This window comes from Bombus fervidus, chromosome 17 (assembly GCF_041682495.2).
Source record: "Bombus fervidus isolate BK054 chromosome 17, iyBomFerv1, whole genome shotgun sequence".
NCBI classification, from domain to species: domain Eukaryota; kingdom Metazoa; phylum Arthropoda; class Insecta; order Hymenoptera; family Apidae; genus Bombus; species Bombus fervidus.
In genome coordinates, this window is record NC_091533.1 from 6,009,396 (window position 1) to 6,027,901 (window position 18,506).

The 18,506-nt window shown below is 32.1% G+C and overlaps 5 protein-coding genes and 1 long non-coding RNA gene across 9 annotated transcripts in view; 4 read left to right on the forward strand and 2 right to left on the reverse strand.

Annotated features, from left to right (window-relative positions):
• Positions 1 to 17,109, forward strand: part of LOC139996109 (uncharacterized) — a 201,287-nt gene extending 184,178 nt beyond the window's left edge. Inside the window, exons 2-4 of the long non-coding RNA XR_011802134.1 lie at positions 16,309 to 16,386; positions 16,606 to 16,691; positions 16,969 to 17,109. This is a non-coding gene — a long non-coding RNA (uncharacterized lncRNA). The remainder of the gene's footprint in view (positions 1 to 16,308; positions 16,387 to 16,605; positions 16,692 to 16,968) is intronic.
• On the forward strand, positions 2,473 to 4,929 carry Mefts (elongation factor Ts, mitochondrial). 2 transcript variants are annotated; one of them, XM_072020207.1, is made up of 4 exons: positions 2,473 to 2,649; positions 3,020 to 3,175; positions 3,230 to 3,758; positions 3,845 to 4,929. In XM_072020207.1, exons 2-4 carry the CDS (start codon positions 3,020 to 3,022, stop codon positions 4,066 to 4,068), a joined length of 909 nt encoding a protein of 302 aa, XP_071876308.1. In that variant the 5' UTR covers positions 2,473 to 2,649; the 3' UTR covers positions 4,069 to 4,929. The 2 variants fall into 2 exon arrangements, with proteins under 2 accessions (XP_071876308.1, XP_071876309.1); XM_072020208.1 differs by lacking the exon at positions 2,473 to 2,649 and adding an exon at positions 2,684 to 2,880.
• Positions 5,708 to 12,110, forward strand: Qua (villin like protein quail). 2 transcript variants are annotated; one of them, XM_072020204.1, is made up of 9 exons: positions 5,708 to 6,106; positions 8,500 to 8,592; positions 8,770 to 8,886; positions 9,147 to 9,487; positions 9,563 to 10,325; positions 10,411 to 10,597; positions 10,667 to 10,918; positions 10,997 to 11,293; positions 11,371 to 12,110. In XM_072020204.1, the coding sequence occupies exons 1-9, from the start codon at positions 6,089 to 6,091 to the stop codon at positions 11,718 to 11,720; spliced, it is 2,418 nt and encodes an 805-aa protein (XP_071876305.1). In that variant the 5' UTR covers positions 5,708 to 6,088; the 3' UTR covers positions 11,721 to 12,110. The 2 variants fall into 2 exon arrangements, with proteins under 2 accessions (XP_071876305.1, XP_071876304.1); XM_072020203.1 differs by lacking the exon at positions 5,708 to 6,106 and adding an exon at positions 7,527 to 7,781.
• Prosbeta2 (Proteasome beta2 subunit) lies at positions 11,864 to 13,264 on the reverse strand. Its single transcript, XM_072020209.1, has 4 exons — positions 13,128 to 13,264; positions 12,727 to 12,906; positions 12,295 to 12,610; positions 11,864 to 12,220 (listed from the first exon to the last, which is right to left on the reverse strand). Exons 1-4 carry the CDS (start codon positions 13,187 to 13,189, stop codon positions 11,945 to 11,947), a joined length of 834 nt encoding a protein of 277 aa, XP_071876310.1. The 5' UTR covers positions 13,190 to 13,264; the 3' UTR covers positions 11,864 to 11,944.
• Cdc6 (Cell division cycle 6) lies at positions 13,128 to 16,251 on the reverse strand. 2 transcript variants are annotated; one of them, XM_072020205.1, is made up of 4 exons: positions 15,377 to 16,251; positions 14,347 to 15,288; positions 14,054 to 14,259; positions 13,128 to 13,982 (listed from the first exon to the last, which is right to left on the reverse strand). In XM_072020205.1, exons 1-4 carry the CDS (start codon positions 15,639 to 15,641, stop codon positions 13,749 to 13,751), a joined length of 1,647 nt encoding a protein of 548 aa, XP_071876306.1. In that variant the 5' UTR covers positions 15,642 to 16,251; the 3' UTR covers positions 13,128 to 13,748. The 2 variants fall into 2 exon arrangements, with proteins under 2 accessions (XP_071876306.1, XP_071876307.1); XM_072020206.1 differs by having other exon boundaries at positions 14,347 to 15,285; positions 15,377 to 15,957.
• Positions 17,110 to 17,296: 187 nt separating the features above from the next.
• Positions 17,297 to 18,352, forward strand: Rsfs312 (ribosomal silencing factor RsfS-like protein, 312). The gene is made up of 3 exons (XM_072020373.1): positions 17,297 to 17,675; positions 17,786 to 18,046; positions 18,126 to 18,352. The coding sequence occupies exons 1-3, from the start codon at positions 17,348 to 17,350 to the stop codon at positions 18,329 to 18,331; spliced, it is 795 nt and encodes a 264-aa protein (XP_071876474.1). The 5' UTR covers positions 17,297 to 17,347; the 3' UTR covers positions 18,332 to 18,352.
• Positions 18,353 to 18,506: the final 154 nt, after the last annotated feature.

Consider the following 18,506-nt stretch of genomic DNA (forward strand, 5'->3'; position numbering starts at 1 on the left):
TCCTGACCATATCTTGATACCTCTCGACGAGCGTATCGATGAGAAGACATTTTATTCGACAAGTGTTATCAACGATTGTCTCGATGAATATTTTTCGAGATACCTTGAACAATCCAGTGAAAGCTGTCCTTTCAATTTCGACAGGAAAGTTCATCATAAGATTATGGTAATGTTTTATTGGTTCGTTGTAATCCTCTAATTTTTTGCTCTCGTCTCTTATAAATCGTTCCACTCTATAATACTCGTCATCATTGTATAAATATTCGTATCTGTAATAAGGATACGAATATATGATAATAAATATTATTAACAGTAATACAAATTAACGGACAGTGACCATTGTTTACACCAGTATAGAAAACAGTAAATAAATGGTACAGGCAGTAAAGCAAACAACACATGATTAATCGTAGCGATTGGTCAGGATAATCAGATATTATATAAACAGAAATTATAAGTTAATATATAATAAAGATGAAAATTAAAATTTTTAATGAGTATCAGTGATTTATAATTACATTTGTAATTCCATTAATATCTGTTCTGGAATAAGCTTTTCTCGATCGATTAAGTCAATGATTTCCTGCTTCAGTTTTTGCACTCTGGATTCCTCTATATGTGGCTAGAAAGCATTTTTAAATTTATATGTACGTATTCACGTACATTAGATATATCATAAAAATATAATAAAGGGAAATTTATACTTTTAAAAAACCCTGTTCGCCAGACCAATCTAAATAAAGCTGAGTTTCTAATTTTTCGAAATTTCTAACTGCCTCACACAGCTCATCCAGGATACTGCAAAGGATTTCTTTAAATTTTTCGAAGGATGGATCGAAAGCCAACTGCTTAGAGGTGATAATTATGTCCACGTTAAACATGCAATTAATTGGCTGCAAATAACGAATAATTATTACGTGATTCGTTTTATTACAAGTAGAGCACGGATGCAGTATTCAATTTTGTATTTTAATTCCATTTCTTTAGCTATGTTTATAAGATATAGATTTGCATAAACATCTATAATCTAACGATAAGAATTAAATAATCCACCTTGCCACGAATGATCAAGTCCATAAAATCTTTCAAACTGTATTTACACATTGACAAAAGCTGCGATTCCATTATCTTGGCAGCGCATTCGTAGAATCTTTTGAATCGTATTCGTTGCAGCATACTCGGAACTAATGATTTTCTATTATTCTACGGATAAACGAATGAACGCCAATTTCGTTAACATAGAATAGAATAGAATCTACAGTAAGAATTCGTGTAATTTACCTCAAGAAAGATATCCTGTATTCCATCGTACCAAAAATTCTTCAACATATTTCTCGCTTTAATCATTTGTTTATTAATCATCTTGTTAAATCTCATCAAGTCCCAACTTTCTTTACATTGTGCAATTTTCTTTACGTCGATCAATCGAAAGTCGCTGGAAAATAATCAATTAGTGTTTCAAAACGAAATTATAGTAAATGACCGATTTTTTACCGAAATTCGCCAACCCAATGGTCTAAGGACATCCTCATGCATGGATTTATTAGAAATAAATTGTTCTGTAAATTGTCGCGATATTCTCGAATCTTAATTGTCGATCCAGGTACGAAATATCTCATGTAAAGCGATTTTTTATCATTTTCTTTCTGCCAAAGAAATGCATATTTTTAGAAAATGGAAAATTACAATACATATATAAAATATAGTATAACAAACAGAATTGAAATTCCAATTGAACCTTCAAAAAATAATCTTGTACAGGAACTTGAAGCGCGTACTGCAGTATTGCTTTCTTAATATTTCTCGTATAAGTATCTTTGATCTCGATTAGCAAGCTTTCTGTGTAATAAGCAAATCGATCTCTCAAATGGTACGGGACTAAAAGTAATATCTTCTTTATAACGACATCCTGAATTTGTACTGTGTGAACAGTATCAACCCCATTACAAATGTAATTGTAATATCGGTTTACGTCTTCGTCATTATTTAAATCTATATCTACATTCGGTAATTCAGGTTTGGTAATTAAACTAACCATGTATCTATAAGTAAACGTTATTTTAAACTCTAGTTCGATTTCCTTGCTATAAAAAGTTTTTTTTACAATTCTAAAAAATTTAGTAAAAATTCAAATGTTTTGCTGACCTGCGGAAATTTTCTACTTTTAATCGTTTCCCTGTATACGTGACACCGAATTTACGTTTCTTTCGTCTCTCTTCTCTTCTTGTACATTTGATACATTTCATTAATTCTGGTGGCAACGAAAATAATGGCTCAATTTTCGTTTCAACTACTTTTAATATCTTTGGAACATCTTTGGCGCGTATTTTTTGAACCGTCGGACGCGTAATACCCTCGCATGATGTCATTTCCTCACAGTCACATTCCATGTTGAAACTACTTGTTATTAGAGACCGAAATATCGAAGATATCCTATACTTAAAATACAATTCCAGATATATCTGTATAGTGAATATATATTTTGAAATTTTAATAAAACGAAATTAGAAGTTCCATAATGAAATGTAATTCAGAGAATTGATGTTTATTGCTACCTTGCGATCGAATTTTGCACCAGCACAGACGGCGCCACTTTCGGATTCAGTTTTAGTAGCTGGACTACATTTCCATCTTTAAACTGTGTCCACGGTAATTATATTTTAACATAATATTTTCTCGAAATTAGAAGTTGAAAGAATAATACCACTGTATAATACTTTACGATATAATGCGTTAAAAATCTCTTTCTATATATTTAATGTCATTAAGTTACGAATAGAACAACTCTTATGACTGCAATTGACTGTAGTTTCTAGGCAACGAAATTGATCGATTTGTATAGGATTTATAAAAAATTTCGAATGAAAATATTATTTTAAGGTCATTTGATTATAATTGTCATTATATTTAAGAAGAATATGATTCAAAATAAAGTTGAGATATTTTTAGGTTAGGTCTCATTAATGTAATATTTTTTCAATCTTCTTTTATGTGAAATAACGTAAGTGGCATGTTTCAGATGATTTCACGTCAATTTTTTCGTTCAATACATACAAATTATGTACTTTGCTACGCATCAAAGAAAACATTGTTAAGCAAACTGCGCAAGAAAACTGGATATACGTTTGTAAATTGTAAAAAAGCCTTAGAGCTAAGTGACAATGACATAGTAAAAGTAAGTCGAGCATTAAGCTATGTAAGAACATCATTAATTTTTAAAATATTGTAGGCTGAACAATGGTTAAGAGAACAGGCGCAGGCTCAAGGCTGGTCTCAAGCAATGAAATTAAAATCCAGAACGACTCCTCAAGGATTAATAGCAATGATTACTAATAATAATCATGGAGCTCTTGTAGAAATTAATTGTGAAACAGATTTCGTTGCAAGAAATAAAAAGTTCTATGACCTAACAGAGATCATACTTGCTACTGTATTAAAACATGGAATGACAATTGAACAGAATTCATTAGTCAAGAAAACTATGTTATGTACAGAATCGATAAGTAAATTATGTGCCGATGATGGTAAAAATTTAAACGATCATTCTGCTTTAACTATTGGACTTTTAGGAGAAAACATTAATATAAAACGTGCATTATGTATGAGTGTACAACCAGGTCTATATCTATATGGTTGCACACATCCTGCTTCTGCAAACCCAGCATCTTCGTCGTTTGGACGATATGGTGCATTCGTAGTTTTAAAATCTGATAAACGGAAAGAAGCTTTGGGAAGACAACTTTGTCAGCATGTTATTGGTACTATATTTATCTTTCAGTTAATCTACTATATTATTTCTTTATATATAAGTATAGGTTTGTAGTAATACTTGTTTCAATATTAGGCATGAACCCAACCAAAATTGGCGATGCAAGATTAGACCAGCCCTGTGATAATGTAGATGACGAATCTGTTATGCTGTATCAAGAATTTTTATTTGATCCTACTTTATCTATACAGCAGTTATTGCAAAGTGAGCAGGCTGAAGTCGTGGACTTTATACGCTTTGAAATGGGTGAGACACTCGAAAACAAACAAGAATTGGATTCTGTAGAAACTTGCGGTTAAAACGATTGGAATCCATTTAATAGATCTATGTATTTATCATACATTTTGTACATATTTCAAAACATTTAAAAGATAACATAAACATTATGCTTATCTATTATTATGGTACGAGTAAAATACTTAAATTGCTATTTTTTTTTATTACATATAAATTGTTATAACAGACTGAAAATATAGTATGAAAACTAAAGTATTTTATTTACAAAGTTATTCTTCAATGATACATACACTTATCAAAAAGTATAATCGATTTAAAACAGCGGCATCAACGATAAAACAGCATTATAAATGCAAAGCGCTTTACATCTAAAATTGTAGATGATATTCAGATTATTGCTCTTCTTCATCTTCTTTATTTACCGAACATATGTTAGATGATTTTAATTTGTTCCTTCTTCGCATGAGCTTTACAGATTTCCAAAGCCACATTCGCGAGTCTTTTTTCCAATAAGGAGCAATATCTTCTGGTGAATGCATGACACCCTAAAATGCACAATTTTATAAATAATATATTTTATGATGTTATATATCAAAATTTATAAAGCATACTTGAAAATTCAAAATGTCAGAATGTTGAACAGATTTCTTATAGGGCAACATATCTTTAGTATTTAAACCGAACAATTCTTGGTCAATATCATCGGGTGGTTCAGTTTGCACATCGCTTGTTCGACGAAGCGGTATCGTATCATTTCTGGATTCAATTTCCGCCTCTAGTTCCAAACGTTCAAGAGCCGATGTAAAGCTCCTTGACTCTTTACAATTGCCAAAATTCGCCTATTGGGAAATTTTATATTTCCATAAAAAAGTAATAATTTATACCACGTCGAAAATAAAGAAATTTTTCAACATTGAACAAATTGTGTAAACCTGTACTCCTTGAGAACAGACATTACATCCTAATGCCACTGACAAGCATATATCGCTCATAGTCTTGGACAAAAGATTTCTCTCGTCCCACGCAAAATTTTCAACTACTCATAAAAGAAAAGACGCGATTTAATATTGATGAAACCGAAGGGTTCACAACCTGCGACAAAACAGTCACAAACCGCTTGAGTGGTCAGATTCGTCATTTCTCCAATCCATCGGCTTCTTACCGCGTCATATAAAATTGTTATATTATAATTATCATATAAAAAGACTTCAAAAATTTCTCGTATCCGTTAAAATCCGTCGACTGACAGGTGCCGATTCCATCTCTGGACGCGCATGGAAAAACAACACCCTTCAGTAACATAATAAATGAGCAGCTTTCAAATTCACACGACTTCAATATGTATATTACGTATTACAATGATATTATATTACGATAGTATTGAATACACTTAGTGTATCCAAGTAATTTTTAGGAAGACCATTGAGTTGCAATAATTTTTCTGAAACAGGATCGCATTATAAGTGGATACTGTACGTATATTACATTTTTTAAATCTATAATTAATCTATGCTTTTTCAAATTTGCCTGTATTATAGTCTGTACTATTATATTATTTCATTCATTGTTAAAAGAAATATTCGTCTTTTTTAAAACTTAATTCTCTGTAATAAATAAAAGAGTATAACAATTACCCTCTTCATCTTCCATGAAACGATACAAGATAATCACGATCGTTACGTTGTCTCCGTTATTCGAACGAAGACAACCAAGAGGAAAAAGAAGAGCACGATAGAGGACCTTCAACATGTCAGAATGACGTTAGAAAGGTACAGAACAGGTGCGCTGAAGCGAGATGTGTATGGCGTAGAGGCGATGCCCGCATGGTTGAAACGTATATCCAACAAGTACCCGTTGGTCACGGCTGGCCGGTCGGGGTTCCGGGCTGACTTCCGGACGAGTCTGCACCGCTACGGTTTCTTTTTAGCCAGGAACGCATGGTATCAGTTGTGTTCACGTACAGTTAGACGGTGTTACCTCGCAGCAAACGCCTCTTCTTCTGCTTCTTCGTGCATATCGCCGCGGATTCGTTCGTATACATTCCTTTAAATGACGTGACGGAAAAACGGAAAAGGAAGAACGATGGATTTCTCTAGACGGGTGAGTCTGCAGAGGATCGTAACTATGTGAAACCAAAGACGCAAAACTAACCGGGATAATGAAAAGAACAAAGTTAAACATTCATAAATAGATACATACGTTTTTAATTTTATCGTGTTTTATTATATTTTTTAGTCTTGCGTTTTTTTCAATTCTTTCATGTGAAATAATGTTTTATAATTCCATAAATTAGCAGCAGAATGTTATTACATACCGTATTACTGCTAAACGAAAAGAAAAGGAACGAAGGAAGGAATTTCTTCTGCGCGATAAATTTAGCAAAACAGCGTCAATTTGAACAGCAACAAATCGTGTTGTATCTTATTATCTGTTTTTTGATTTTGCATTTTTGCCAATTCTTTTACACGAAGTAATATTTTATAATTTTAGAAAGTAGTAGCAAAAATATCATTACATACCGTACTGCTAAAGGGAAAGAGTTTTTCCCGTACTATAAATCTGGTAAAACAGCGTCAACTTGTACAACAATTTTTGCTTCCTCGCGAAACGATCGTTCGCGGGAGATTCGGCTATGTACAGGTTGGTGGGCGTGCGGCAAGTGCAGTCACCACTTCCTGCCGCAAATGATCGTCGCGGACGACGCTCGAATAACACGTGTACAGTGTACACACGTACCGTTCGTAACGTACGTGTGTGCGGGCGTGGACATGAATGAACGTGGAGATGCATCTGCATTATCTGCAAAGACAATAGCGTGGCTGTATACGTGCGAACGTTGCACTTTGCATCACCTACACCTATGTGCAAGTTAGAGCATTAACGGCAATCGGCGCACACCCGGAGGTAGCAGCGTGTTACCTCATCGCTATTGAAATACATATATTGTAGCAAAACCAGGACAACGCACGATAGATATCTATGGAAAGCATAGAAATAATTAACAAATCAGTCATAAGAAGTTATTCGTGTCGAAAGGAATGTCTATGGATTTAGCTTAGTCCAGTGACAGTAACTTTGTAATTTAAAAGATTATCGAAATAACACGATCCTTTTTTCAGGAAGTTCCATAATTATCTATTCTTCTTATTACCAATTAAGTATCAAATATGAATATTCCCCATTCAAACCGTGCCACCGCGTCTAATTGGAAGTTATTTCTGCGGATACAGAAACAATATACATCCGCTTCTCTGTAACACTTATTCTTGCTTACATTCTGCTCCAGTAGAAACACCATCCGCCGTGAAAAGTACACGGCAATTAATTTTTGATAAAAATAATCATTATTTCGCCAGCTATATTTCTTTAGGCCGTTCAATTATGGCCACAAACATAAACATAGAGAGAAACAGGCTTACATATAATAGTTGCGTGCACAAACATACATACGCACGATTACGGATCACCTGCGATTAAGTCCTTCCGAGGACCTGACTCCCGTGAGTTCTCATACCCCAGTTTTCTGCCAGCAACCGTTCAGTGCGAGCACTGATCGCGTTTCTCCGTTGCGAAATACAGGCGCGCACACTCGTGTCGTGATTCCGAGTTCCAGATCAGAAACGATCAAGCAGGTGCTCGATCAATTTCAAATAGACAAGTAATTCATAAAGGATCGGACGGTCGGTGATCGATAAGGGCGCGAAAAGTAAAATCGTGTTTGAAAACCAAGAAACAGTGGCAAATGTCAGAACTATTGGGAAAGATCGAAGATCCGGTGTGTAATTAAAGATACAGTAGAAATAACGATTTCGATTGAGCGAAGGAAAGCGTGAGGAGAATATACGGACCGGTGTTATTATTACACTAACTTGGACTATGAAAGAAAACAGAATACAATGTCTCGCGAAAGTATTTGAACATTCATGAGAATTTTTAATGAATATATTATACGTATTATAAATATTTTGCAACTTGTATATACATCTTCAGATTCGTTTCAAATTTTATTAATATAATCACGATAGTTGTGTCTCGTTACAGTGCTAATGAAATCCCATAATGTTTCGTATAACGCACATAATATATCCAAAAAGAATTTCTACAAGTATTCAAATACTTTCATGAGCTATTGTATATCCCAGACTACCAGGAGAAACGAAGGTCGATATAATTTTACCGCGAAAATGACTGAAATTGTAATTTCGCGGATTCATTTTCCATATCGCTTGTTTCTTATTTTTGCTCGATAACACGTACATGACCAATGACCACATCAATTCGATATCATGATCGATTATAAAATCCTTGAAATTAAAGTTCGCGATAACGTTATTACCGGACTATTTTGCACGTATAAAACAAGATTCGTTTGCAAAATTTATTCAAATAACAAAAGACTACTTTGTCATATGATAAAAGTTATTTATACAAAATTTACCTGCTTAAAAAAGAGTACAATTTTCTAAAAGTAAAATTTCAATTATGTGTCTCAGGACGACAGAACCTGCCGTTCCGATGATTCTAACGGTGAAATCTTTAAGAATGTTCCGAGGAACAGCAGTACGTTTCGCATTTGGAAAATCGAGGTACCGTAATAAAATAAAAATGCAACATAATTTATACTGCCCGTTATATTACGATATATGCACGTATTTTAGATGTATCGTATAGTTTTAGTTAGCTACGTTGCTTTTCGAGAGTTTAAGAAATACAAAGAGTGAAAGTGTGAAGTACTAAATTTTCCTTTAATGTTCGTGCAACAGGGTTTACGAGTTACAGCCGTTACAGGAAGTAATATGGGACATTTCCTCTCGGAGTTGGCATACATTATCTACGCGGTGTCACCGAAAGACGGTCCACTACCTTACCCTGGAATGCCGGTAATTCTTTCTCCTTTAAAGAATAAAGTTGTAACTTAATTAACTATGGAATTAAAGAAATATTATGTACTTTTGAATGTTAAAATAAGTGTTCACTTATACCACTATGATTTTTGGTCAACCATATGTAGACTTTTGAATGCATTTATGGAAAATTAAAAGATATGCTTTTTTAGTTATGTTTATAAAAATTTGAATTTATATAAACATCCACGGTTTAATTATATGCGTAAACTATATTCTTTATATCGTTTAAACAGGTTAAGGAGATAAAATCGACTGCGATAGTTCGTGTAATTCATTTTTGGATTGGATCTGCGTGCGATTCAACGATCTCTGGGGCAGCAGCCCTTCGAGCGGCCGAATTAGATTCGCAAATATCTGCCACGATTCTATCGAGGGAGGCCCAAGGACGAGAAAGTCCTAGATTTTTAGCCTATTTCCGCCAACATCTCGTTATTGAAAATTTCCACTTTGAAACACCATCGTGCAAATTGCACAGAGTAACTGGCGTAGCGATCCCTGTCTTGACGGAACTTGAAAAAGTTCATTGGGATCATTTCAGTTCACGGGACGTTATTCTTGTGGACGTTCTATCGCAGTGCGTAGAAAATTGAATCGAATAATCATTAATCATTCTGTTATAATATATTAATAATAATATAATGGTACATAGGGCTATCGTATTCCTTTGGTTGGGATCGTCAGCGGATCCATTGCACAAACGACACGCTGCCAGTATCTTGGAAGTGAGAAAAGAAAATAACAATGGTCGTATCATCATCATCGATGATGGTTACGAACAGACACTACCGGAGGGAGATAGACAACTGTTCGCCAGTATTTTAAATCCTTCGACGAGAGTGGTGAAGCCGGATCGCCTTTACCGAGTCAATACGCCAAGCCCGGTCAAATTGTATAGATGTAACGAACAATCCGGTAAATATAAGGTCGCTGAACTGAAATCTGGACCGATTCTCCGAGCTGATCTCACATCCGAAGCCGTTTACTTAATCGACCGTGGTGAGGCTGGTGTTTGGGCTTGGGTCGGACGTAATGTGAACGCCCGTGAAAAATTGGAAGCGATTCGTAACGCACGAGGATTTGTAAAAAAGAAAAATTATAGTAATGGTGTATTAGTGGAAAGAGCGCTAGAAGCTTGCGAACCAACGGAGATGAAGGCTCTTATTAGAGGATGGGAACCGGCGAAGACAAGACCGCTTACTCTACCACCAAATTTTGATCCCGACTATATGAATGAAAGACCTAAAATGGCTACTGGGTGCCAACTAGTTGACGATGGATCCGGTCAAAGAACTCTTTGGAGAGTAACCCATAAAGAAGGAATGATTCAAGTGGATGACAAAGGAATATACTACGCAGAAGCTTGTTACGTAATGTGTTACAAATATGGACAAGGACGTAGGAGTAGAACAATCGTACGTTGAAAATGTAATTTCGATTGTTAAATTAACAATAACTATTACTAATTATTATTAAATTTGAAATGACGTGACAACACAGATTTATTGTTGGGAAGGAGTCCATTCTATAAACGCGGATCGAGAAGCCGCTTTAGAAGCAGCTTGTCATTTGTCAGAAGATACCTCTGGCCAGTTAGTAAAAGCATCTCAAGGCAGAGAACCACCTCATTTGTTGCAGATTTACGATGGAAAATTGAAAATACTAGCTGGAAGGCATCGCGATTCTCGTAAGCGGTAGAATAAATTATTTATTATGTTTATTTATTTAAATTCTTAATGAGACGTTTGTTTCTTAGCTCCGGAAAAGTATCTCGTTAGAGTTTTCGGATCTACTCCATACACGTCGAAAGCAGTTGAACGACCTTTGAGATCATCCAGCAGCCTCGATTCTAGTGGAGTTTTTATTCTATTTTCTAATTCACCTGTAGTATGGTGTGGTGGAAGAAGTACTGGTGACGCTAGACAAGCATCTAGACGACTTGCGCCCAGAAATGCACCTTTGATAACTGAAAATAACGAAGATGACGATTTTTGGAGAGAACTCGGAGGTTGACAAAATATAATAAGAATTATAATATGAACTTAACATTGGATTATAACGGTGAACTTTAAATTTAATCTTTAAGGTAAAGGTACTTACGGCACAGAAGTTATTGACGACGGAGAAGAACTTGAAAAACATCTATACCAATGCTTGACGGACAATGAAATGTTCGTTGGCGAAGAAGTTCTTGGATTTGGTCAAAACAGTCTTCTTCCAGAAGCTATATGGTTATTAGATGCAGGAAATGTGATATGGATCTGGATTGGAAAATCTTCTATTCCTAAATCGTTAAAGGAGTGTGTACATGATGCAATGATATTTTTATTCACTCACCCAGCTGGTCGAGATCGAAACACAACGATTTCTATAATTAAACAGGGTATCACAAATCATTTATTTTCGAAAAACAAAGATACCAAAAGATCTTGAAGTAAAATAATTTTATCCTCTTTTTAGGAATGGAACCTTCAACGTTCATTGGATTATTCGATAACTGGAATTACAATTTACTGAGAGAATACAAATCGTTTGAAACATTTTGCACACTTCTGCAAGATAAAGAATTTCCACCGAAAATACAAACGTTATCGAAATCATTGAGTGACTTCGATAATTATGTAAAATATCCTCTTTCTGTCTTAAAAGGTGATCCGGAAAATTTACCATCTGGTGTTGACGTCGTCCGCAAAGAAATGCATCTTACTTTCGATAATTTCATTGCGATTTTTAAAATGGAACCAGACGAATTTGTAAAACTTCCTGCTTGGAAAAGACAAAGACTAAAACAATCGGCGGGACTTTTTTAAAACATTATGCTTTAATAATACTATTTTGTACCATAGTGATTACAGTACTAAAATAAAATAAAATCATGTTATATATTTATATTTTAATGTTTGGAATTAAATTTATTAATTGGAAAAAATATTGAATTTTATAAATTTAAGCGTTTATAAGAGACAGATTAGGGCTTTATTTATTACAAATTCACATGTATATCCAAATGTAAAGTAAAACTGTTCGATACATTTTATGATGAAGTATCCATTGGCTCTGTATTAAGCCTATGCACAGTTTCCTCTTCAATGATTATAGGATGAACCGTTTTGTTAAGCACGGCGGTAGTACCACGTTTATATCGGTACGATATATTGCGCTGTCCTTTAACATTAGCAACATCATAAGGACGTAAATAATCAACAGAACCTTTACGTATGACACATAAATCTACGTTAGAACCAGAAGCTAGATCATTAAATATACCAGCGCGAATGGCATCTGCAACCAATTCTTTAGCCTGCTCTTCCTACAAACATTTAAAAATGAAATATGTGATTGTACAAAATATAATAAAATATGTAAAAATATTTAAATTCTTACTGTCATATCAGGTTTCCATCTACTTTCAAATACAGCCATTGCAGCTAATGATCCTGTACCCATACTAGTATAAATGTGACGATCTGAAGATCCATGGGGATGAATACAATATAAGTGTGGTCCATCCAAATCAACACCTCCTAATATTAAAGCTGCTCCAATATTTCCTTGATAACGGAACAATAATTGTTTAATCATAGCATTTGCCGTACAAACTGGCACTATGCGGTTAGTATTTAAACGATGTAACTCCAACTGACTGGATATCATTTGAGTTGTCATTTCAGTATCGGCAGCAGTTCCAGCACCGCAACAACTTAAAAATAATTATTAAATTATTCTATCAATTATTCTTAAATTAAAATATTAGTTAATATTACATTGCTCTGAATAATTACTAATGAAATTAATTTTTTTTTTTTAAATACTCACTATATATTTTCAGTAAGATAATGAATCTTACTACAATTTTTATCAGCAACTATGGTATTTTCTGTTGATCTTGTATCACCACCAAGAACCACTCCATCTTTATAAACAACACCAGCAATTGTTGTTCCTGTTTTAACAGCTTTAGGTGCTTGGAATCCTTTCTTTACCAAAAAATTGTTTCTGAAAAGAATATACACTCCGATAAATTCTACAGTCCTTTACGTATTTTATAAATTCATAAGAAAAGTTTATTAGCAAAAATCGGTAGTATTACAAAATGACACAGCAATATTAACTTGTAATAGGTTATGCAGCATGATACATTACTTTTCACTTTTATGATTGTTTGTACTGATATACATATAAAGATGTTTTTAATTTTGAAATAATTATCTTTTTACCTTTGACAAAGATCAAAAGAAAATCCAGGAGCAGGAATTTCAGGCACAAGTACCGAAGACATGATTCAAAAGTTCTGACTTCTAACTTTGTGAAAAGAGCCGCAGTAATGAACGAAAAGCATTTCACAAATGTCACCATTTACCAGTAGATGGCAGCTTTGTGTGGAATAACCACGAAAATAGTTAATTTTTAACTTATTTTTATCTTAATTAATGTATGAACCAACTTAACTTACCTTTTTCTTATATGCAAATGGACCAAAATAATAATAAATACAATTAAAAATATGTTATATTTATTAAAAGTCAAATATAACAAAACGCTCAAGAAATAAAATTTGAAACAAAAATATGTATTGCTTGGTTTCAAAAATTTAAAAAGACCGCTACGGTACACACTAAAAGTCACATAAATTTCTCCTTTTACATCAACTTGTATGCAATATATGAAACATTAAATGCGTTCATTGTGATATAAAAAAATAATATAAGACATAAAATAATTTATACAGCTTATTCTAAAGTGGTTCTCTCAAATTATTAAAACGGTGCTATATACTTTTTAATATTTACAAAATGATATGAAATTTAATAAATTATGAAAATTTCTTTAAATAACATCTATAAACAAGTTATATCGTTAATAATTTCTGCCATCATATTCCTGTCTTGTAAAGCTGCATCTAACTCTTCTTGATCCCATTCCAAATTTATTTTTGTCAAACGGGCTGCTTTTTTTCTTGTTAACTTTAAAATACCTCTAGTTTCTATCAATGAACATAGACTATAAAATTCAGAACCATCAACAGCATGAATATTTCGTTTCTTGCAAACTTTTTTGTACACTTCATGCAACTAAAACAGAATTATATTTATATACATTGAAATTTTTTATCAGATAGTTGATTTTTTTATTGTATACTTACTTTCCCCACTGTCACATCTTTATTTCGTCCTTTGTTTAGGATAAGTAATAAAGAACATAATAGTAATTTTTGTTGTAATGGAAATGTACTTTCCTCCTTTTCAATATTTTGAGATCCACCATAAATATCGTTTAATACAGTGATGACTTCTTTTAAATCCACTGGCTGGTCTACTGCAGATTGTTGCTTTTTAGGTATATTTATTTCTGTAAAAAATAATGAATTTATTTTGTTTAGAAAATAGCAATGTTTTTTCTTAGTTTTATTTTGCTCTCATTCCATATAACACATACCATTATTATTGGTAGGTTGTAAAACTTGTGCTAATTTATGAGATTCAGCAAGTTCTATTACTCTTCTACTGATATCCAATGCTCTTCTAATATCACCAGAAATAGCAGCAACTTTTCCAGATAACATTTGTATTGCAGTTTTAGTAAACACGTCAGACACATTTGCTTCACTTAATCTTTCAGATATTATATTACATATTTCTTGTTTTGTGTATGGTGAAAAATGCATCAACTCTGGTTTCAATTCACATCTAGCTTGTAATCTAGGCAATATCCTATCTGTTAAATCTAAAGCATTAGCAATTCCAACTAAAATCAATTTAGAATTGTGTATTGATGGCCATTCAAAGACAGAATATAAAACAGATTGCTTTTTACTTTCTAATTGATCTATTTCATCTAAAATTAATAGCAACATTTTATGATTAGAGCTTAAATATTTTTCAATAACTCCTTTACTGTATTTTCCAGATTTTCGTTCAGCTAAAATGGGTGGTAATCCTAACTTCTGTATAATTTTTGCATAAATTGTAGCAGCAGATTTCATAGTTGTGCAATTAACATAAATTATTTTAAACTTTGATTTGAACTCAGTCTTTAATATAAGCTTTGAAAGACATGCAGTTTTTCCAGTTCCAGGTGGTCCTGATACATATAAGGATCCTGATGTTTCATTTTTTAAATGCTCTTCCATAAATTCTTGTAACTTTTGTAATTCATTTTCTCTACCAGGTAAGGTATCAGGTACTGAGCTGTGCAAAGCTTTACGAGCATTGCGATATCTTTCTGTTCCAAATAATCTTTTAGGAGCCAGTTTTTCCTCCTTAGTTGGAGAAGGTTCCAAATTTAATTTATCAAAAAACGTAGAAGGTGTGGTTGGAGATGTTAATGGAAATGATTTATCTATCCTTTTCTGTTTTGGAGGTGTAGAACCATGATCTTCTAAAAAAGATATATAAAACCATTTGTATCATTCTCTATAAAAAATATACATACATTAAAAATGTATAAATTCATTTATTATACATACCATCAGATTCAGTTGAATTCTGCGTACGTTGAGGAGTTTTTACACTTATAGCATTATCACTGACTTTGGTATTTTCTACATCTGAGTCTGAGTCTGATTCACTACTACTTAAAGTAATAATCTTCTTCACAGACGGTGTATATTTATGAGAAGAATCTCTCGCAGTTGCATTACTAAAATCTTCTTTCATTACATTATTTTTAGTTCCATAAAATGAACATTTTTTTGTTACTTTGAATGGAATTGTCATTTGAACACCTGTCATTTTTTTATGAAGTAAATTACACAATTAATAAATTAACATACACAATTTTCGCACACAAAAATTTTATTTTTTTCGTAGAAATAATGTGTCTAATATAAACTGTTTGATAACTGTTTCCTACTGCTTTTTAACCTACAATTTTTTGGAAAAGCCAAAAAGTCACTCAACAATTTTCCCAAAGTTTGAATAAAATTACACATTCATTGATGTTATTTCAATTTACAAATTAAATGTTCTAATTAATTACATATACTTCCTTAATAAAACACGTTCCAAGTATCTATGTATTCCGCTATAAGTGCCGTACTCCGAGATTTTCCGCGGGAAAAAGCTTTAAACGCGGGAAACTGAAGGCATATAAAAAGGAAATGGAAGAATTCAATTCCCGCGTAAAAACAAACATCCGAAAAATATAAGATATTAATTTAAGACAGTACACAATAGAAAATATACAGATACCAATCAACACTAATAAATATAATATTACTTATATTATACAAATTGATATAAACGAGTCATTTTAATATAATGTGTATAAAATACGGGCACATAAAATTAATTAGCCCTCTAGGGGTAAACATAAGAACTATAGAGACCAAAATTTCCAGGATCAGAACATCAGAAGAAGCGAGCTATTCTCTTCCATATTGGCATTAGAACGTGCAAGAAGTTGAAGGTGCGACTAACGCAATCGAGATATTCTAGACTAATCTAGAAATCTCGTATTCAGAAAATGAGAGCTAAGGTAATATGATATTAATGTTTCTTGTTAATTTCAATATTTTTGATAATAAGTTTGCTATTACATATTTTTTGAATTCTAAAATATATATTTCTTCAATTGTTGTTGCACTGCATGGATATTTGACATGTTTCCTAACATTCGAATCACAAAAGCAATAGGTTAAGTTATCAAAAAACATAAAAATACAAGAAAAGTAAATAGGAAATTTTCAATTTTCAGTGGCGAAAAAAGAGGATGCGTAGGCTAAAACGTAAAAGGAGGAAAATGCGTGCGAGGTCTAAATAAATTTTATATCTATAACCTCTGTAAGTATATAGTTACATATACCATAAGCGTATTATAATATATATTTAACATTTTTTTTTATTACAAAAAGATATTAAAACAGTAATATATATTGATAAATATGTATATAAAAGATTTATTTAAAAAGAAATTTAAGAAGCAATTTTCCAAACATTTGGTCATGTTTGTAATATATAAGTTCTATTTATAAATTTTATTGTATTTTATATGTACAAATCTTAACACAAGCCTTTAAAAAAAAAGACACTTATTAGCTTTATAAAATTTTTGTTTCAGCTGTAAGAGTAACATCAACCAGATCAACTTGAAAAAATTGTATCGATTTCAACTTTCACAATTAACTTTTTTTATGCAGAGAGTTCATTTTATTACCATGCACGTGACTTGTACAATTTAATAAATTGTTCGTTTAAATTATTTGGAACCTTGTTTACTTAACCTTATCCTCCATAATATAAAATTAGAAAATATACAATTATAATGAGTTAATATAAAATTAAAAAATAAGTTAGAAAATTATAATATGAGTTAATATAAAATTAGAAAATATGTTAAACAATTATAATATGAGTTAATAGTGATAGCGATCAAATGGAATAACTGGCGTTTACGTTATTCGAATAAACTTAACCTTGCTTTATATGTGCAGAACAACATGCGAACTGTATTAACAAGTCTTTTACGAACAAAAATACAATTTTATAAATATTTAAAACCCCGTACAAATAATGTAGTAACATATTCTCAATTAAGACAAATTACAATGTTTCCAAATAACAATCAAAAACAACTTAATAACGATGAAAATATTGAAAACGAATCACATAACCTAGTCGGTTCGCTTAGTACCACTCATAAAGTTTTTGAAGATGAAAATGCAGAAATTATTTTTGATGTCAGTGAAAAACAAGAAATGATTAATTTAGAAGATTTAAGAATTGAGGAAGAACCTCACGATCCTTATGAAGGAATAAATTTAAAACGTGAGTAGTAATGAAACTTATCTATATACTGTTATGCAAACTTTTTGCTATATAAGGACAGTTATTAATAATGTTTTTTAATACAAGATATCAATACAATCATTTTTCAGGTGGCGTAAACTGTGTGTTTGAAATAGAAGATCTTATATCATTATTACAAAAAAGTAATGCCAAAAATATCTTTGTTACTTCTGTACCCTCTGAATTACAATATGTTGATTACGTAGTTATAGTAACAGGTAAATCAAAGAAGCATATGCAGTCACTTGCTAATTTTGTCCGGAAAGTGTATAAATTAAAGAAGGACAAAACAGATTTCTTGCCAAAAATTGAAGGAGAAGATTCAAAAGATTGGCTTGCTTTAGATTTAGGTAATTTTCTTATTATATTGGGACAGATTTACTATATCTTTATAATAATCGAATTACTATATATTCTTCTTGTTCTTAGGAAATATCGTATTGCATATTTTTTCAAGTTCTGCTAGATCATTATATGATTTAGAAACATTGTGGTCAGTTGGACCTGATTATGACGATAAAAGTAGAAGTTCTACTGACAAAGACATTATGGAACAATATAATACATTTTTATCTGATTTAGAACCAATTGAGAATAATGATGATGATAAAAAGAATGAAATGTATAGACAATAAATATAAAAGTTATGTAAATGATATATGTTATTTTTTATGCACTAAGATATGATCCTTATTAAATAAATTCTATACAAAAAGTAAAATAAAATAATAATAATGCTAAAACATAATTCTCATGCAATAGTTTTTGAAAAGTATGTGTATAAGCTACCGATCACCTTCCCTTCCCTCC